Here is a 22,073-nt window from a genome sequence, read left to right as displayed (position 1 = left end):
TAAGTCCCAAGATAGGGTGGGGATCAACGACCCATAAGCCTTGAGGGTATAGACCCAAGATAGGTAAGGGCTTGGATCTGTAAACTTTGAGGGAACCTATTATAGTTGGTCTCTAAGTGCTTTGGTAACATACTTAAACCCTTCTTCGTTAAAACTGAAGTAATAGCAAGGTCTGATATCTATATTAAGAACTATGAATAATCGTCTAATGAGGAAAATAGATAAGCACTTGTTAATAACTAATTGAAGAATATCAATCAATTTTAATATATTGAAATAGATCAGGTAGGGTACATTACAAACTAAAGGACATACCCTTTCACCATTAGCACACTTTGAAAGAGTGCAACTCTTCATTATTTCTGCCCTTTGAAAGGGACAACCTTTCACAATCAGATCTGCACTTCTGATGAGTTCTCTCCTCCCTTTTATACCTTATATTTTGGGTGAGTCACAACTTATCATTTCATGCCTTTTGACCATTCATTAACTTTAATCAATTTTTAATTATATTCTTTTATATTTTTATTTTTATTCTTTTGTATTTTTATTTTTATTTTTATTTTTGTTCTTTCGTATTTTAATTTTATTATTCTCATTTGTTATTAAATTATATTTCAAAGTGGGGACATTACATTCCATGCAATAATATGCCACATGTAAGCTACTTATTGCATCTATACCACTCATCAAAGCAAGCACAAAACATAAGGGAAATGAACATGGCCATGCAGTTTTCATCCTTACGAGTATAAATACATTAAGTTAAACATAAACAATTTTTAAATTACAAGAAAAATGATGTTAAAGTACACCAAATTGTCCCCAATAAATAAGAATAAAGTTGAATGAGCTGCGGCGCACTTGCAGAGAAGGCCCAAGTTCAAAACTAGACGACATGCTAAGGCAACCTATAGCCCAGAAGACACCCTCAATGCAACTGCTCCTTTGTTAATAATGAAACCAGATTTGAAATAAACAGAATATCCCAAGGGAAATAAAGTTATTCTTTGCTCAATATGAAAATCAGGAGATAAGTTAATATTTGAAATTCTAGAAATTTTTACATATACATATGGCAGTGCGTGGAGAAGAAAACATTTTAACCTTTGTAAATAATGAAACCAGATTTGAAATAAACAGAATATTCCAAGCGAAATAAAGTTATTCTTTCAAAATGAAAATCAGGAGATAAGTTAATATTTGCAATTCTAGAAATTTTTACATATACATATGGCAGTGCGTGGAGAAGAAAGCATTTTAACAAATTCAGAGCTAACGTGGGTAAAACAAATTAAACATGCAATGGAAGAAAACATGTGAAAACAAATGGCAAGACGTGCTATGTTATTTTCTTGAAATAAAATTATAAATGTATTGGTAATTTTAAATCATAATTCCAATTACAGGTGACTAAACAAGTCATAATTTCAATAACAGGTGACTAAACAAGTTGCACAATATTCTTTTACAAGCCTTCTTCCATAGACACCAACCTGTATTTATAATTTAACCTATGATTTGGTGCAAGGAAGACGGCCATCTACAGTTTTGTAGACATCTACAAAAGAGAAAAGTGACGATGGTGGAATAGAGAGTGGCAGGGGTGGCACGGAGTGAATATGGTTATATGGGATAAATCAAGCTACATTATGCTGTCTTGATAGATTTACAATTTAGAAAAGTTATGCCAACCATCAGCTGATATTAATGCCTTGTTGTGGATTAACAAGAAAAAACAACCAGGCCTGCCATATGCACATATCAGGTAATAAGGTATATAGCATGACACACTCTTTGAAGACGTTACTTTGAATCCTCCCTTCATTCCCAATTTCCATTCTGTACAGGATCTACCCCTTGAGGCAGTGAAAAAAATTCTATTATCGCATAACTGCACATAACCTTTACTGAGGCCATCCTCATTTAAACTGAAAACAATAGAAACAAATGAAGGATGGTGGGCTACAATGGAGCCTCCGTTTCAAGCAAATTATATGCCCATGGTCCCTGCAAAACATATAGCAATTATATGGATTCAAAGCTTTAGACACATCTATAACTAATGTAAAAAAGGATTATACTCCATAACAGGAAACCTTTAAACACAAAAGATAATAGAATTCAAAAACAAGACAAACTTGCCAAACATTTCAAATCTTTATCAAACATGAAAAGGATAAATCCAAATTCAATTACAAACTTGAAAAACTACAATACAAAATAAAACTGTCATATAAATGTCAAAATAGACAACCTCTCCCGTCATATAAATGTCAAAATAGGCAACCTCTCCCGTTCAAGGGTCAGAGTCTAACAATTCAAAGAATGGTAAGAATATATTAAGCCCTGTAGGACCAAGATGCAGAATTAAGTACAGGAAAAAGAGGAAAACCCCAATCCTGCCCCTCAAGGTTTTATCAAGTGAAATTCATGAGAAAATCCTAGGAGTGTTGAGGCTGAGGTTGTCCCTCACAAAGACTATGGTAATTTTCTCCATGGGGGCTCATTATTTCTGGGTCACAAAACTAATAATGAGGCTGAAAGGGAAGGCATGGTAACTGAAATGGCATTAACCTCTTCTAATGGTGAGGGACAACTCTTAAACGAAGGAGATTCACTTATTGTGAACAATGCACTGAAAAATGGTTCTTACCCCAATTAGCAGCTAGTCAGATTTTCGAAGGAAGCTCTCTCCATTATTCTCAATTCAAGGATGTCATTTTCCTTCATTGCAAAGTATGCTAATTTGGTGGCAAATCATTTTGCAAATAGTTTTGACTGACTAGGATCTAGTTACCACTCCATCTAACAGTCATCCTTCCTCTTCGGTGACAGTTGAAAATATTTAAATTGTAAACCCCCTCAATTATACAATTCCAGTTTCTGTGCTGATAAGATTTGCTATGCAATAAAAATGGAAGACAAAGGAAAGAGTCTGCAAGTTGGTACTTCTGCATATGGGATGATAATGTTGAAGATGACACTGGACGAGGTATTTGAAAAGTATGGATAAGCAGGGAAGGCTGGATGATTCCAACTCCAGCAGCAGCTCCACAAAAAATTGTGCAAACCACACTGTAGGGCACAACCAAAACCAATGAGAAGTTGAAACAGAAGTCTGCACCAGGAAAAAGGGCAACTACTCCACGGTCCAAACACCCTCTCTTGGGAGAGCCTCACTGCAAATGAATGCAAACTATGGTGGACAAATAAACCAGATGATCATCCACTAAAGGTTTGCCCTATCTTCAACACACACAGGTAAAATACTACAAATGCCTTATTTTAATGTTAGAGAATTTGAACCTTATCTGGTTCAAATGGCCTCTAGTTATGATAGAGTGAAGAGAGAGTATTTTGTGCAATGTATGCACCAAGAGGCACTCTTGCAAACTTTTCAACGGTATTTGGGTACCATGCATAGGGCCTTCTATTTCAATGCTCAATGCTAAGTTGCTAACATCACACAAGCACAAAAAGATTTTTCTGTCCAAACACAGTGCAAAGAAAATCTGTCTAGCAAAGAGCTCAATAATATGTGGAATAAGGGTAGTTGTGAGCTGCAAAAAGAATTTTGGGCAAATGAGAAGTGGTGTTGCATCCTTGACCTCATTAAGAGCAGGTTGATAGAAGCCATTAGAGCATCTGACATTGCAGTATGGATGATTGATTACATGATGGGCCTCGACAAGAATGAAATATATAATTGGCAGAACTCATATCACTAAGAATCCATGAGTTTCTATTAATAAAACATTAAGGATTCTACATGGGCAACACGGGATAGAGCTATTTCTCAATGTAGTGTACACACAAGTTCAAACTTAACCAGATATGTAGCTATACTTGGCCATCCATTTTCAGATGAAAATCCATGAGCATTCAATTAACTGAAGCATGAGGTCAAGAGAAACTCTCAAGGGCGGTGTGCACTTCAAGGAAAAGGAATCTGGCAATAACTGAGTCATCGTTTGAAGAAGAGGCACATACAGCTGAAGGGAAAAGTGAAGAGGGCAAAGAAGCTGAGGGAGAAATAATCACGGTCTCTTCTCAACCTACTATACAAATCTTTCCAGCCAATGGTAAGTCCAACCATATAGAAGAGTGGCTAAATCTGTTGGATGTCCTATAGACAACCTATACTATCCCCCAATAAGCCCCATACAGAGAAGAGTCTCCTCGTGGGGTAGAGCATCAAGAAAGTATACATGAAGGAACTGACCAGCAAACACTAAGACAAGTACAGAACAGAAGCATGAACATGTGGAAATTTCATCATCAATGCAATCAGGGCAGAATAGTACATCATCCATACAAGAGGAGTTGATCTCCATACAGATCTCATGACCAAATCCTGACAATCTACTCCATAAAATGCAGCAGTTTGTCATGGGTTTGGAACCAATGGCAGAAGTAATATCTGAAGTGGCTGAAATGATAAGGCTAGATGGCTCACATTCTCCTTTGATATCACAGGAGGTGATGGACATTCAGCAGTTTGTAGAGAGACTGTGTCACATGGAGTTTATAAAAATCTTCCTCAACCATTGCTGGCTAAATAAACAGCTCCCCAAATGAACAGCAATTGGTTACTAATACAGGAGCTCCCCTTATTTGGAGATTTAGACAGGAGAGTCCAAGTAGCTATTTACTCCATCATGCACCAAATTCAGTATCTCTACTTCATGCTGCAAAAAGAAATGGCTGCTCAAATGGTAACTGATGGTGAAGTTGATGAAGCCACCACCACTTTAAAAAATCTCCATTCCAAGATTGAGGAACATAGGGAAAAGATCCGAGCACAACAGACAGAATGGGAAAAGGGTAACTCAAAACAAATGGAGAAAGATATACTTGACCTCCAAAGCAGCCAATGAGAGGCAACATCCCAGCTTATGAAAGCAACACTGCTGGTGAAAAGTCTAAGGGAATGTGAATTGATTGCTGCACACCACCTTAAAGTGCACTCAGCAGATGCATACAAGCTCAGGGCTGCTGTTAATGTAATATCCCCGAATAGGATACCAAAACCAATACAATAATTTCTTCAAACTAGGCCACAAATCTGATACAAAAAAACTTTTACATCTAGGTCATAAATCTGGTAATTTATTTGCATATAAACATTTTCATTACAACCCAAAATTCTGATCAGATTTCAGTTCAGAATTAGAACTTTAGGATAGCACATACTGATTATTATTAAACTCAGGAAAATAACAATTCAAACCCTTATGACTGCCCAGAAAATTCCAAAACTAAATTTCAGACCTATCCATCAAATAAATGTGCAAATCTCATACCAAATTAGTCCTGTTTTGAGTCAGAATATTTTTCTAACCCTAGCCATCCTTCCAAAGTGATGTTGGGCTCCCAAATTGACCAGCTCTAATTCTGAAATTAATGGCCTTTAACAGCCATCCGCAGAAAACCAAGAAATGAATGATTTGCAGCAGTAAATGTTTTCCCAGATCTGAGTCTCCAGCACTGATATTATCCTCAATCTGGCCTCCGAACCTGATGAATTCTTGCAACCTGTTGTCATTTTATGACACCCTTGGTCCATCAGTAAGAACCGATTAGAGATACGATCCATGGACCGGCGCTGCCCCAGTTGATCAAGGAGAAAAGCAGAAGAATTATGAAGTGTGAGGTTATGAAGTGTGAGGTGTTGCCTTGCCCGGAGGAAGTTCCTCCCTTAGCCTTTTTTTCCTTCCCCGAAATTCCGGAACCCTGAGGTTCCGAAGTTCCTTCCCTTCGCTGCCTCTCCTTTCTTTTCCCAGAACTCCGAAACTCCGAGATTCTGAAGTTCCTCCCTTTCTTTCCCCTCCTCTTTTGTTCCCCGGAACTCCGGATTCCTGAGGTTCCGAAGTTCCTTTCGCCTTTTCTCCCTTCCCCGGAACCTCGAGGTTCCGAAGTTCCTTTGCTAAGTCTCGCCTTTTCCTTGCCTCCTTCTCATTTCCCTGGAGCTCCGGAACCCTGAGGTTCCAAAGTTCCTTTCCCTTGCCTTCTCCGAAACTCCAGAACCCCGTGGTTCCGAAGTTCTCTTCCTTAGCTTCCCTTCTTCTTTCCCAGAACTCCGGAACCTCGGGGATCCGGAGTTCCTTCCTTAGCCCTTTTTTCAGTTCCTCGGAACTCCGGAACCCTTCCCTGCTGCTCTCCTTTCTCCTTCCCGGAACCCCGAGGTTCCGAAGTTCTTTCTTTCTCTTCTCCACTTCGGGAACCCGAGTTTCCGAAGTCCTTGGACTTCTTTCCGGCTGGCAACATTTCCGGATGGAGTGATCAACACTCAAAGCTTTAAATGCTCTGACGACTTTTGTGACTTGTGCACCTTCTTTTGTGGAGCCACAAGGGTGCATTTAATGTTTTTGGCAGGATTTCCATCAAGAGAGGTACAGGGCCATGCTTGTTGTGGTGACTTATGTCATGTCTGCATGCTCCGACTTTGGAAGGTCAGTCAATCCACCCTTCTCAGGATTGCATTTTTAGGGTATGGCTAGGTTGCTTGGATGTATACAAGTCAAGTGCATGCACTCTCAGACTGACATTTCCCTGCACACACAGGGGTCGTGATCACTCTTGTAACCCATTTTCTATATAAAGGTTGTTAAGCCTCATTGTAAAGGGTTCTCTCCCTGCTAGCTTGAGCTATTCTATGCTCTTTCACTTCTCTTGTATTTATCTTGCATTTATGCAACTGTAAGTTTGGCCAATGGCCTTATAATGAATTGAAATCACCATTCTTGCCTTCCTTCAACTTATGTATGTTGTGTATGTTTCTTTACCTTCATCATAGGTGTATGTTTTGTGGCTCTTCTCTCATATATGTTGTGTTTACTTGTTTCTGAGTGTGACTTGTGGGAAATCTTCTGCCCTTTGACATTCAGCAAATTCTAACCTCCATACATGTGTTGGGGTCACTCATACAACTGAAGTTTGTGCATCTCCTGGGTTTTTAAGTTGATTCTTTGTGTCATTTTGGGTAGGGAGAGAAACAATCTCTTCTTGGTGCATCACCTCCTTTTATTTTAAGCAATTCTCTCTTCCCTTTACCTCTGCAAGTTGTTAAGATAGGCCTAGGAGTAAGTTTTGAATCAATCTCCACCCTTGATAGTCCACCTCTTAATCCAAGGCTCCAAAATAAAGAGCTAAAATGTGCACCAATGAACTCTTGAAGCTGGGTGCCCAACTTGGTTTTTGTCACATGTTTTTATTAAGTCACTTAAGTACATAAAAGAAGGGATAACTTAAGTCCATTGGCCAGGCATCACTTGAAATTGCCTAAAAAGACATGCCCAACTTAAAATAACTTAATTCACTTAAAAATAACTTAAGTTCACTTAAGTTGCATCAAAACACGTACACTCAACTTAAAATTAGAAATTAGAACAAGCCAAGGACTCCATATTCTATCCAATGATGCTTTACATCCACTTCCTCTTGGGTAATCCAAGAAAAGGACAGCCAAACTGTTGTTAAGCATCTTGATTTGAGTTGGGGACATTACAGTTAAGCAAGTTCACACAAGAAGCACAACATCTTTGAATTCAGCAGGCAATGATGTACTCCTAGGATGCCTTCTGTCCCTGATTCTAAATCCTTTCGTTGTCAGCTAGGAACCTGATTCTTTTTTAAGAGGGATGATGTAAGTAGAATAAATGCAAAAATTATGTTTGCTTAGTAGCTAACTACTTTGTTAGTACTTGTTGGCTTTGGTTAGTTACCAATGGTAGTTGTAGCGGTTCCAACGGGCTCGTCTTAACTGACTACCTTTGGCCCCCTTTTTTATTGAACTCTCATAGACATGGAATATGTCTGACCCCTGGTCTACCTGTATGTAAAGAACTCTAGATAAATAAAAACTTACACTGTTATACAACTGTTGCTCAATCTGGTATGCATTGTATTTACTATTTTTATATTCATTACTGCAATTATTAGTCTTATCAGAAAAAGGAGTAAACATCAAGCTCTATATGTACCGATTCTGTTAAGACTTCTCTTCATGGAGGGGCCCCTACAGATTCCCCCAATTAATTAAAAAAAGTGTCAAGTATATTGCCTAACATTGCTCTGGATGAGTAATGCTACAGGTAAATTTCTGCCCAACAAAATATTAGTCAATTGGAGGGATGGGAGACATGTCAAGTGAAAGTCCAAAAAGGGTAAAATGTAGATGACAAATTCAGACCCTATTGTTTTCAAAAACAAAACTGCAATACAATGTTAGAGAATAGACCAATTATCAGCCACAGAATATTCATGAAAATATACAGTAAAGAATAAGATTAACAGAAAATAAGAATTATCAATTTGCAGAGGCAAAGAAAGACTTGTAAGCCAGCGTACCTTTAAAAATCCACTGACACACATCAGAATTACTATGTTTCACCTGGAATGATGTAGTCCGCTTTCTCTAGAATCATGGCATTCGACATCTCTGGACTTGTCAAATTCGCCTTCTCTGGAAGCATATATGAACCCTTGATAAAAGTGGCCAGCTCTACAGGAGCAACAACCAACTTTAACCATTCTTGTAATGCTTCGCCATCAACTTTCTCATTTGCTGTCAGTTAAATTAGGACCATTAATAAAGGTAATGAATAAGGAGCTATATTGCAGACATACAAATGGCAATATAAGCATCATATGGTGTGATATCTTGCAAAAGCACATTAATGAGCTATTATAGTAAATCAATAAGGTGGAGGAATCAATTTATGAACACCTTCTAAGTGTGCACCAAGACCCTCAAGTACAGTAGGATTAGCACGTATCACAATAAGCGCCATTGACAAAGCTGATTGTAGCAAGGATTTAACCTCTTTTTGAACAAGATCTACCATGTGTCCCTGCTAAATGCTACACCAGTTACTAAACAGTTTGCACAACATTTTATATGCCAATTACTATATAGTTTGCACAATAATTGGTATATGAAAAAGTAAGATAAAACTAGAAGAAATGGCAAACTACATGCTTACCTGATCCTTTGCCCATGGAACTGTTCCTCCAGACTCATCAAGGCCACCACTAGACAAAGTTGCCAATGAAATTGGGCCAATAGACTGGTTTAAGCCATATTCAGCAATAGCTTTGTACGCCATATCTGTAGCACGCTTTATATCATCAAGTGCACCAGTGGACACACGACCAGCATAAACCACCTCCTCTGCTGCACGGCCCCCAAGAAGAGTCACTAAACGACCACGTAACTCGTCAACAAAGAGCAAGTAACGATCTTCACTGCCAGGTGGAATGTATGTAAAACCTAGTGCCCCTCCTGATCTGGGCAATATGCTCAGTTTCTTGCAATAGACAAGACTATGTCTTTAGTTTTTCAATCCCAAAACAATCCACCAAAAGTAGAAACCAATAGCTTAACAGGATTTTTTATAAAAAACATTGTTGTGAATGGATTGGAGAGCCTGTACCTCCACTCGAGACTGCCCAGGAAGAAGATTGGCAACGGCTGTACCTACTACAGCATGACCAGCTTCATGTCGGGCCACAACAGCCTTCTCACAGTGTTGCAATGTTGAATGCTTCTTCTCAATGCCCTAAAACAGCAAAGGCATAAACTTCAAACTATATTTAAGATAACTTGGGTAGTTCAAACTAAACAGGAATTGAATAAAAACACAGTAAAACTGAAGCTCAGGGAGCACATCCAGGTTGTGCAAAAAATTGTACACAATGTATAGAAATTATGAGTTATTAATTGTTAACAGAACACTTGTACCAATAGCGAAGACACACATTGACAAAACAAGTAGGAAGTGACTTTCTCAATGCTATGCCCCAAATGATAGCATGGCCACTCGTCATCTATACTACATGTCATATCATATGCATCCAAATTCCATCCCTAGATTCTATTTATGATATATAAATCATATGGTATATTTCCATCTATTCATCATATATGAATATATTTCAGTAAAGATGAATATCTATTTAAATCTACATTGTCCATGTTTATAAGTTTATAACAGGTTTTGTTGTACAGTTTACCACTATTTATACTATCCAAAAAATATATATAATCTAAATAAAGATGAATATCTATTTAGATCTTTCTTTTCATGTTTAGATATATATTGTACAACCCACATGTCATGTCTAGCATGCTAGTCAATGACAGTTTACTAGTGACCTTTTAATCCTAGCATGGCTAAGAAGTAGAGCAGGACTGCTAAACTAATATGAAATGCTAAAATGATGTTAAGCAATCTGTGCATTATCATACACAAAGATCCAAATTTTAGTAGATAAGTAAATGCAAGACCAAACATTTATAATTTTCATAGATAAAGGACTAGTAGCTGGGCTTTCTTCAAAAATCAAGTATATAAAAGTTTGAAGTAAATATTACACATGATATGATTAAATACTATTGTCAAGCCAAACAGGATACTGAATCTAGCACGAGAAAGATTACTTCACCTAGTAACGTTGCCTACTCCCAACTTTCTCCTACCTAATTATTGTCTCTTGTCAACTGAGACAAAATAGAACTGTTTTTGTAAAATACTTTATAAATTTCTACAGCAAATATGTAAATTTGGTAATTACTTCGAGTTGAAAATATGGACGTGCTCACGTGCATACCAAACACCACTCATCCATACAGTTGATATACCTAAATCACAGATAATAAGTGGTTCAACTCAGACAGAAGTGTAATTTTCAGTCAAGGAAATCATAGATGCCTTACTCGTTTAAACCTAAGTTGTTGGTCCTGGTAGAAGTACTGGGTTTGGTGGTTGGCCAATTTTTATTATTCCCAGATTCTGTATGTCTTTGGTAGGGGCAAAAAAATATATAAAATATAAAAAGTTAAAACTCTTGCCAAATCAATATATTTGACCATAGTCTCCATAGAAAAAATCAAATCCACCATAAAACACCTTATTTACTGAATCGGAATTGGGTACAGTAAACTGGTATGGCCAAATTTTCTTTGGGGATTGGGTACATTCTGGGTACATCTGTATAAAAAACATATCAAATCATAAAGAATATATACATATTTGTTGCCTAATAAAAACAACAGAGATAAATTAAAAACTTTTTGTCATCACTCCAATTTTGGTTTACTTTTTCACTTTGTTATATTTAAAAATGTGTTTTTATTTTATTTTTGGCCATTTAGGAACCCAGATTTGCCCCAATTATAGCCCAGGTATGTCCCAGGTACATCTAAACAAAAATCATAGGAACCCAGGCTGTTCTGATACAGGAATCAGCCTAAGATTGATACCTGGTTTACACCAAGTACAGGTATAAGAAGCCCAAGAGGAGAACCTGGTAATAGAGGTTAAAACCAGGGTGTAGCTAGACTTACAAGGGCAAATCCAAGGCAGAATCCAAGGCAGACATGGCAAAGGCTATGCCCTCAACTCATATAATCAGCAAGTCTCAAGTTGGAACTTGCCAATTCTACCGCTCTCTTTTAGCAGAATAAAACAACAATTTCAAAAATCAAAAATCAAATTAGAACCATTTTTCAACCTTTGTATTCTTCCCTCTTTTAACAATGCCAGATTTACACTGTTAAAATCACCCTAGATATGGTGCAGACTTTTCTCTTTCTTTTCCACAACACTTCTTACATAATTCTCTCAGTCGATTCATTCATAATTTCAAGCTGGGTAGTAAAAGATTCTTCATAGATCTAGAGAGCAATTCAAAGCATCAAAGTGAGAGACGTTGTTGATTGCTACGAAACTGGTGTAGGATTGACTAGTTCACTGTTCTTTACATCCATGCTCAAATTTGGGGTGAAATCCATAGGGGTTATTACAGCCCCCAACCATAAGAATTAAATACAAGTTCAAATAATACACAGAAATGTGACAGGAGACAAGCAATGGCATATGCTTGAAGTAACTCATGGACCAAAAGAACTAACATTGCCATTGACATCTTGCAATGCAGAAGGGCCAATGTAAGAACTAATAATGCTCATAGGGGAATGACTGAGACTGAAGGGCAACAAGGAAGCCGAGTACTGCCCTAGAGCCACTCCTAACATGCACAGTCAATGAAGAGTGGCAGATGAAAAACTAGTATGTGTGTTTATCTCAACAACCCATCATGTGGACAAGGGAAAGAAAATTGACTCCAAATGAAGCAGATACACTCCAACCATATTGAGACTATGGGCTTTTGAATGCTCTCCTAGTAATAAGCAAAGAGGTATGTTGTCTTACCAATTTGTCCCCATCTATATGTGCTCAGTTGTATACAGTAGGTGCTTATTGATCTGTAAAAGGATCAGTTCATTTCATGGCATGCAGTACGAAGAGATTTTGGAATTGAGTCAGACACTTGGATGCTGGAGAATGTGCAGTTGACAATGGTTCACTTTAATCTCAATAAACATTTATTTAACTTTTAAGTTTAATTGTGAATATATAGAAATGTGCTTTTCAATCAAATTAGAAAACATCAAATGCCACAAGCACCTATTGAAGGATAAATACAAAGCTACCACAGACCAAGTATGATTCTCAATACTTGTATGAGTTGTATCTTAAGTATGGACCTTTAGAAAGTAATCTATGAATATCTCAAGTATTGATCTTCACCAAGCAATCAATGAATATCTCAAAGTATGAATACTTGTTGGAGAGGAACTGCCTAGATTGCCAACAAAGGGTTAAAATGTGGATGAATAATGATCTTGAGTAAGCCAGGAAAATAAGTAACCGAACTCAATAAGTAGAAGTTAAATGTAACTATTTCAACTTTGTATGATATGTTTATGTGATAACTTGGGTCTCAAATTATATGAAAGGTGCAATCTTACAGCATTTCAGTTACAACAGCCTTTGTAACTGTTAGTATTGGGTTTAAACATGTGCCAGAAAACACATAATCAACATCTTGAATGGTTATCCATTATTTTCACATGTAAAATTTTAAAGAGACTCACAGCAACAGATCGTTCAACAGCCTGTATAAAATCTTCCTTTGCCACCACCAGTTTGTTTGCTCTCCCAGCCAACAAAGCGGCTTCATTTACTAAATTTGCCAGATCTGCCCTGTATTAGATTCAAAACTGTTAGAATATCTTTTATAATATGAACGCCAAAAAACATGGTATAAAACATTATAAATATCATACATGACATACCCAGTGAATCCAGTGGTAGCAGTAGCAATTGTATTCAGGTCCACATCTGCAGCCAAAGGAAGTTGCTTTCTGGAGATGTGAACCTTTAAAATAGCTTCTCTGCCATGCCTATCAGGAGGATCCACCTGCAATGCCAGGAAATAACTAATCAGAATTCTAAGGAGCTTTAAAAGCAAAAAATATCTCACCAATGTCTGAATCTGGCCATTTTTGTTAACATTTCACATAATGAAGAAAGTGTTTACTGTAACAATCCGATCAAATCGACCAGGCCTGCGAAGTGCAGGGTCCAGAACATCTGCCCTGTTTGTTGCTCCAAGCACTATCACTGCTGAGTTGCTATCAAAACCATCCATCTCCTAAAATTGTCGAATTGGAAAATATCAAGAAAGCAATTTTTTCACAAAAGCAGAACTTTTTGTGATGAAAAACTAAAATAAAGAAGATATTGGTTAACTCCATACAGTGAGCAATTGGTTCAAGGTTTGCTCTCGTTCATCATTGCTGGCAATGCGGACACGACCATCACGACTTTTTGCCACAGCATCAATCTGTAACCACGGTCCACAGCCATAACACTGTAAATTTGTGCATGTTTGTCCATTGCAAAGACTCATAAAACAATAGAACCCAAAGAAAATAATGCTAATCATGTAAATTTCAAAATGAACCTCATCAATGAAAATTATTGAAGGTGCATCCTTCTTGGCTCTTGCAAAGAGATCACGAACACGAGAAGCACCCATGCCAACATAAAGCTCAACAAACTCACTAGCTGAACAGCTTATGAAGGGAACATCAGCTTCACAAGCTACTGCCTTCGCTAAAAGAGTCTTCCCAGTTCCAGGAAGTCCAACCTGCAATTTCATATTCCCTTTGGTTAATATAATAAGGCATTAAGAAATTCACACATTCTTATATACTTTTCAGATAACTAGGTATAAATCTGGTACTATATCAACCAAAACTCCCTCATTTGGCTAGGAAGCATTCAAACCTACCAAAAGTACTCCTCGAGGAGGACGAGCACCAAGTCGAGCATACCTATCTGGATTTCGTAGAAATTCCTGTTTGAGTACAATTAAGATAATGCTCAGAAATAAGAAAAGTTCTGCATTTAGTATTATTTCCCATTTCTATACACCTAAATTGTACCGATGTGAATGAAAGAAAGAGCTTCTAGAAAAGGTTAGACAATGGAAAAATGTTCTCCACGAAAGAAAATCATCAAAATTCCTTTCATTTTTCAACTGTCTAAAATTCAATTAGACAAAGAGACATCAAATCCCACAAACAAAGTTTTGGAGCATACAACAATTTCTTCAAGCTCTTCCTTAGCTTCGTCAACTCCTGCAACATCAGCAAATGTTACAGCATCTCCATTTTCACCAGTTTTGGAGCTGCCAGAACCTCGTGCTTTACGGCTTCTCAACTAACCAGTTGAACAGTAAAATTGTTATTATAACTAAAACATAAAGTCAAACCTTAATATCATAATATTTTTAAATTCAAACCTTAGAACTGTTCAGTATATTGCATTAGAAGTACCTGAGAAATTTTCAGTGGAAGCCGGAGAATCCCAGCAAATAGAGCTATATAGAGAAGTGCAACCTGTGGAAAAAATTCATAAGCATCAGCAATACAGAACCTCAAGAACATAGAATCTTAGTTGACAAATAGAAGTATCTAAGGCTGTGTTAGAAACAAATAGCCCATAACAACAAACCAAGAATTATTAAACTGTGCTAAACTAAAACTGTCTGATCACTAAGTGTGATCCAAAATGTCAACTGAAAAATATCCATAATTAAAACCAAAAGCTAATCAGTTATAGAATTCAAACAGTTTTAGTCGGTATGAGTTTTCATGGACTGTAAAAAACTCATGCCAATTAAAACTGTTTGAATTATATAACTTATATACAAAACACCACAAAGCATTTACAGAAAAATAATAGTTCTCAGCAGCAAACAATGTCCTTGAGTAAGGTAACCATTAAAACTTAAAAGTATCCAAAAAAGGCACGAGTTTTCAAAAAGTTTAAAATACCATAGTCAAGGTTTTGGGACACAATACATATGCCCTATTTATATATACACATCTTTACACTTTTAATAATAGAATAAAAAAGATGAAAGCAATTCATGAAAAATAGGAAAGACTCATATACATATCCAAATATGGATAGTGCGAGAGTGCACAACAAAAAAATTCCTTATTATACTAATGTTCAAAAAGCGATTACATCAATGATCAAGATTCAAAGAGGTTATGTACTGGCCACCCAGGCCCTACAATTAAAAAAGTCTGATATCTTCAAGCGCAAACAGTCAGTACCCAAGTAATTTCATAACTGCCAGTGTAATACCTTCCACTAGTTAAGTCTTCAAGATGCACATCTTAGTAATTTAAAGTCCATGAAGAACACTCATCTTTATCATAAGAATTGAGGATACCAGAAGGAACAAGGGCAGAGTTTTCCCCCTTCTTCAACTAAACTTCTCATGTTTTTTATTGACAAGATAGAGTAAAACTGAAAGATAAGGTGTTGATAAGATGGTATTTTTGTATTGTTTGTATACTCAATTCTTATTTAATTTCTTGAGCACACATAAGATTGTGCCTACGCTAATGCACATAGCAGAAGCCTGTTTCCGTAGACTTGAAAAGATATTAAAAAACAACTCTTTGTATGTAATTTGAATATTGAAGGCAACTTGACAAATTGCAAGAAATGCTAACATTTGGTGTCTAATCTGACAGCAAAACAAAGCAACATGACACATGAAGAAGGTTCATATGTCAAACGGCATGATTGGTTGGTGATCCCTCCATTTTCCAAATGAGTTTGAAAACCATTGCAAGTTAGTAATTACAGAATCTTTGCAAGGGAAAAAACACAACTAAGCATTGATGCAAATCTATGTTCAGGTCTACGAAGGCTTCCAAGGAAATGTACATTTTTAGATGAATAGAAATCTCCAGCATATTGTTTTCAATTCGTAGTTCTAAAGTTTATTATTGCTTGGCACAAATCTAAAGCTACTAAAACAAAGAATTTATCTGTTTTACTTTTACACGGTCAAATCCAGACGAATACAAACAAAAGAATTTTTGTGTTTTACTTTTACACAATTTTGACTAATTCCCATTGTTTTATAGACATAGAGGCAAATGGTCATTTTCAATTGAGCGTTTTTTATGAGAAAATTAATAAAATAACCAATTGTGATAATTAACATTAAATTTTTTGATAAAAAGCAGTGTGAACAATTTTAGATTTGATGTTTTGTGTCATACTTTGGGAAGGCAGTATCTGTCACAAGGTTTGTATTTGTGTTTGGCAAGGAAATCTTTTGAAGCAAACTCATCGACTGATAAATTTTAAAAATGCAAATCTTCATATGTACTTAAATATGTTACATTAAATTTAAAATTTAAAAATATTAACAAATTAATAAATTTTAAAATATTAAAAATGAAGCAAATTTTAAAACCATCATAATTTAAGCAAATGTTAGGCTTGGGCAATTGGTAATCCCCGATGCGAATAAATCTTAGAGGTTTATCTTATTTGAAAATATTAAAAATCTAAAAACTAAATAAATTTTACTTTATTAAAAGTTTCACACAAAAAGTTAAATATATTAAAACTTAAATAAATTTAAAAATATCAAAGTAAGCAAATGTTAGTCTTGTAATGATTGGCAATCTCCAATAGGGAAAAATCTTTTTTAAGGTTTGTCTTATAAAATTTGAATTACTACGTGCATCTTTGAGCACAACATCAGAATACAACCACCTGCTCCACTGTTAGCATACAAGGTCTGAAGAAGAAAAAGTCTTCCATGTTAACGAAATAAAATATTCAGCCATCTCACTAAAGTCCTGAACAACACTTCCACATTCACCAAAATTTTCCTGCCTAGAATAATCCTCAGCAGAGACCTTAGCGAGGACCTAAATTTAGCAGACCACCAAACATCAGACTTCTTTAGTGTCTTTGTGGAAGCTCCACGCCAAGGCTGCTCTTTGCCAAAGTGCCAGTGGCACTCAGTTTACAAATGTTCGATAAGAGCCAATAAACAACCTCGGATGTCCCTTGTTTCTGTGATTTGACATTAAACAAAGCAGATCTGACACCTTCACCAGAAGTGGGCTCGCGAGATGAAGGCAGTCAAGAGTAGAGCCGGCATCCTGTGTCATGTGCAACTAATTTTCAATTTCAAATGAATTTTTAAGGTTTTGTTAATGTTCACCGAACATAGAATTTCTATGATAAAATCCAGCACATTGTATGACATAAGAGACGGGTACTCATTTTCTATTGGCAACTATTTAATGGAAAATCAACAAGATAACCAATTGGTGAAATATTAAAAATTAAAAATTAATAATCATAAAAGTGAACTTGCCGTGACCCAACTGGAGCCAACCAGGGTTCCATTCTTGCTGAATGTTAAGACAAATAGACACATGATCAGGGTTTGGTGTTGCAGACAACCTGCCCATTTCAATTGGTTTCTAACTTTCTATAATGTAAGTGATGTGTCATTTGAATGAATTTCCAAAAAAATTTAATAATAGAAAAAATTTAAATAAAAACATATGAATAATTTAATAACCAAGGTTTCACGTAACACTTTCCTCGTTAGGACAATTATTAACATAATTTCATCCCAAAAAATAATTATCAACTATTATGGATTGTGTGGAGCTTAAAAGCCCAACCGCTAAAATTTTCTTTGTGAAGGAAGATACTCATTTTCAATGGAGAAGAAAATCCATAAAATAACCAAATGGTGAATAATAACTACTAAAGATTTTTGATAAATATGTAAAAAAATTTAGAACCTACTGTTTCCAGGTGACTCTTTCCTCGTCAGGAAAATCATTCCCGCTCTTGAGAACTGTGGAAGCTTAAAACCCTAGTATTTTTTTCACAAACTTCTCTCTAACAAATAAAATTATAATATGTTAGTCTTCTATGAATAAATGGCAACTGTAACATACCAATGCGGAATTAAGAAAACCACCAGACCGCTTATCAGCAGCTCCGAATTCAACTTGATTTTCCAGCATCTTCTCATACGGCGTTTTAATGTCAGTCGGCCTTGTAGTCGTATACAAAACACGCTTTGCCGTCCGATCCACAACCACGACATTTTCTGGTGGGCTATCGACCTCCGGCTTCAAACGGAACGTAAAATGCACGCCGTCAACTTCAACTTTCTGCACTTGATTGTTGCTAATCCTGCTCAAAAACTCGCTGAATGGAACGCTGACATGGCTAGTCAAAACCTTAGAATCCGATCCCGGCATCGGAAAACCAGGACGCAAAACCCTCATTAAGAACAAAACCACACCCAATTGTAAACACATCGTTCCAATTTCCCGCACCTGACTTATTAGGGTTTCCTTCCAATTCCACTTGCGGTTTCTCCACCATCCTCCTCTGCTTTTCTTTCCCGGAGAGGACGAGCTACCACTACCGCTGGTTTCGTTAATACCGCTGTTGCCGTCACTTGAAGTAGTTTTCGGGCTTCGTGGCAGGTTTTTATCCTCGCTGCCTTCGCCATTAGGCGTTTTCGAATCCCTGTCTTGCTCGTAGGAGCCACTTGCACTCCGACACCAGAAGCCGCCGCCGCGCAACCTCGACTCTCCGATATCTCGCTGCAGCTGAACTTCGCTTCTGCTAATTCTGATATGCCTAGCCTGAAAACCGCCCGGAGCTGCCCTGGATATGGATATTCCAGCCCAGCAGCAAAAAAACCTGGTTTTCGGGGCGATCGATCGCGGCGTCAGAATAGCCGAATGGCTGTACCAGGAAACTGTGGCGTTCCCGGGCAGTACCCCAGCCATTCTCTATTAAAAAAATCTAAAGCTAAACCCTTTAGAATCCAGAAACCCTCGCATTCGATTATTTAAATTTTTATTACACAATCACTAGCAGGATTTGAAGCCTCTGTAAACAAAATTTGAAGCTAAAACTTCAAATCGAAAAACCCCTGCGTTCGCTATCCTAAAAATTTGTAAAAGAGTTATTGACCAGATAAAAATTCGGAAAGAATCCAGAGGTGTCTCACAATTTACAGCAATCAAATTTCAGCTGAATTTATCCACAGTTTTGGCCGGAAATCGAAAGGTTCATACAAATATTTTACAGTTTTGCGATCGAAATTGAATTTTTTTTACTGTTTGCCTTGGCATTTAAGCCTATCGAATTGAAGGCGCATACATATACCTGAAGCTTTCCGATATTATCCAGAGAGATTGTATGTTCGATTTGTCACGTTGAAATTTGACATCTGATTACTGGTCTATGGTTCGTGTTTTTTTAATAAGATAAGAAGAGCAAAAGATAATATTGTTTGTCACATATGCTCAGGCTTAGAGATGGAGGATTTGATTACGTGGATTTCAAAAAATAAACTTTTATTAAAATAACCGAGGGAAAATAACTGACGTGGCATCGGAAGTTCGGGCGTGGATAAAAGTGACCAGGAGCCCACAGATTCAATAAATCTTAGGGAATTAAAAAAAATAATATATTTTAAAGTTTTAGGAGACTTAAGCCCTAAATCAGGTAGACCGTAAATAAACGATTAGAATATGCGAAAGACAGTTGGAGGGAAGCAAAAGAAACTTTGCTTAAGATTAAATTTATGCATCCAAAAAAGTGTTTAAATGTTATTTTTAAAATATATTATGATATGTTGTTTAAAATTAGTATATCTATATTTACAAAAATCTATCTAAAAGATGTGCAGAATATTATTATTCTTTTTTTACTTATTTTATTTTTATATAAGAATTATTTTGTAGAAGATGTGACAAGAATATTATTATTCTTTCTTTATTGATTTTATTTTTATGTGAGTTATTTTGGAAAAAAATTAAATTTTGTGTACCATAATATTTTTGTGAGATATTAAGATTAAATTTAATATTTGTATATATATTATCTAATTTACTTATATTTGTACTATATGAATTCCATATATATTCTTAATTTGTATATATTTTTTACATTAATGCTACGTATAACTTAACCTTAACTTTTATTAAACTTAAATTGTAACTCTAATTGACCATAATCCTCACCCTAATTAGATCTTAATTGTATTAAAATGGTATCTTATTCTCTAATCAACATAGTAACCTAATTAAAATCTTTAAAACCTTATCTTATTCTTTTAATTATTTTAATTAATTAAAAATATTCAATATCTTTGTCTTAAATAGAATCTTATTTTATATTGGCTTGTTAATGGGCTTGTTAGGGTTGATCCTCCTTAGAACTCAAAAGAAAGTGTGACTTGGATGAAGCAAGAAGAATGATGGATCGAGATTAATTTTGATAGGGCTTCAAAAGGAAACCCAGGGCCCTCGAGTGTAGGTTGTATTATGAGAAATGATAATGGGGATGTATTAGCAATGGGAGCACAAAAAATGGATGACAGGACCAATAATAAAGTGGAGACTCGATAGGCTTGCTAATGGGCTTCTGAGGGCTAATCCTCAGAGGAAGGGTGAATCAAGACAAGAGTGGGCTTCGCCAGATAAAGGGTGGACTAAGGTTAATTTTGATGGCACTTCGAGGGGTAATCAAGGGGTCTTTGGAGTTGGGGTAATAGCCCAGGATGATTGTGGCAATATTCTAGCCATAGGAGCTAAAAGACTGGTGGATGGATCGAACAACGTTGTTGAGTGTCATGTGGCGTTAGAAGCAATTCTCATGGCTAAGAAATTGGGAGTGAAGAAACTCCATTTGGAGGGAGACTCTCAGATTGTTGTGAATGGGATAGCTAGAGGTCGAATGGAGGTGTGACACTTAGACAAGCACGTTCGAAGAATTAAACTTTTTATGTGTGGGTTTGAAGATTTTAAGGTGACTCACGTCCTCAGGGAAGCAAATGTGGAAGCTGACAAGCTTTCAAATGTGGGAGCGAATGGCTCTTTGGAAAATAACTTTAGATTGTTTGAGGACTATAGAAATGTTAGTTCTCATGATTTTGGTTGTATTGCTTAACCTTAGGAAAGTGAACCTGAGTTTGTTTTTGAAACGACTGTTTGTGTCCCTGGACTTGTGGGAAGTAATGATCCTCGTGGATTGTGATCTACGATGTTACTACAAGTGGCCTAGCGGTGATGGGTGATGATGGAGGCAATCGGTGTGAAGGCTTGGTGATGATGCTTGGTTTTTATGCGATTCATGTGGAGCAATTATGTCATGTGATGGTGGTGGCTTTTTAAGGCCTTTTTGTTTTGCTCCCTGGCATTTTGCAGTGGCTGGTTTTCGGTGTTGGTTGTGTGTGTTGGTTTTGGTGCAGAGGCGAGTCGGGATGGAGGCAAATTTTTCCTTGACGACAGATGGGCAAATGCCTGCTTTTCGCGGCCTGATCTCAAGCAACAGGTTGATGAATGTCTTCAGGGTGGATGGAGAAGATTTTTGGAGGGCAGTGAGGTTGATGTTTGGGGAGGAATTTTTTGTGTCTGATTGTCGGCCTAGAACTAACCTTGATATCTCGTCATTGTTTGTTGCCCTGGCCTTGCTGGTGGGAAAGTCGACAGAGGAAGTGCAGCGGGTCGCATCTTTGGTGCTGAGACCCAAATGGGTAGGTGGATTGCAAGAAGTGGTGGTTTGAGTCATTGTTGGCGAAGGGCTGAAGTTGATGGAAGGACCATGGCAGAGGATTGGCGTTGATGTGGGGGAGTTGTAGCCATTCATTATTTGGTCAGCTTCCCGACCGGTTGATTTGCAGGTGGAGAGTGCAAGGAAGGGATGGGGAGGGATTGTGCAGTATGTGCGTGAGTTGGGGCTGACTGAGCGAGTGAAGATTCGCGAGAAGGTGACCCCAATTCGATCTGAGGCTCCTCTGGATGAGGATGGGAGGCCTATGGTTCACCATCAGATTCCACGGAAGCA

At 37.0% G+C, this 22,073-nt stretch overlaps 1 protein-coding gene across 1 annotated transcript; it reads right to left on the bottom strand.

Moving 5' to 3' along the window:
* Nucleotides 1–1,320: 1,320 nt before the first annotated feature.
* LOC131069301 (ATP-dependent zinc metalloprotease FTSH 7, chloroplastic) lies at nt 1,321–19,505 on the bottom strand. The gene is made up of 14 exons (XM_058004662.2): nt 18,158–19,505; nt 14,693–14,755; nt 14,457–14,576; nt 14,146–14,211; nt 13,816–14,001; nt 13,609–13,695; nt 13,390–13,503; nt 13,145–13,269; nt 12,944–13,052; nt 9,438–9,563; nt 8,988–9,311; nt 8,732–8,855; nt 8,396–8,569; nt 1,321–2,010 (listed from the first exon to the last, which is right to left on the bottom strand). Exons 1-14 carry the CDS (start codon nt 19,004–19,006, stop codon nt 1,994–1,996), a joined length of 2,484 nt encoding a protein of 827 aa, XP_057860645.1. The 5' UTR covers nt 19,007–19,505; the 3' UTR covers nt 1,321–1,993.
* Between the last annotated feature and the right edge of the window lie 2,568 nt (nt 19,506–22,073).

Source organism: Cryptomeria japonica, chromosome 8 (assembly GCF_030272615.1).
Source record: "Cryptomeria japonica chromosome 8, Sugi_1.0, whole genome shotgun sequence".
Classification (NCBI taxonomy): Eukaryota; Viridiplantae; Streptophyta; class Pinopsida; order Cupressales; family Cupressaceae; genus Cryptomeria; species Cryptomeria japonica.
Note: the sequence above shows the minus strand (reverse complement) of the source record. Positions and strands in the feature narration are given on the sequence as shown.

Bases quoted from the DNA above. Each gene is read 5' to 3' on its own strand.
- LOC131069301 (XM_058004662.2), bottom strand. From the start codon at position 19,006: ATGGCTGGGGTACTGCCCGGGAACGCCACAGTTTCCTGGTACAGCCAT. The intron at 13,696-13,815 runs GTTCATTTTGAA...CCGTGGTTACAG, and splicing joins CAATAATTTTCATTGATGAG to ATTGATGCTGTGGCAAAAAG. The intron at 13,504-13,608 runs GTATGGAGTTAA...CGACAATTTTAG, and splicing joins CCTTGAACCAATTGCTCACT to GAGATGGATGGTTTTGATAG.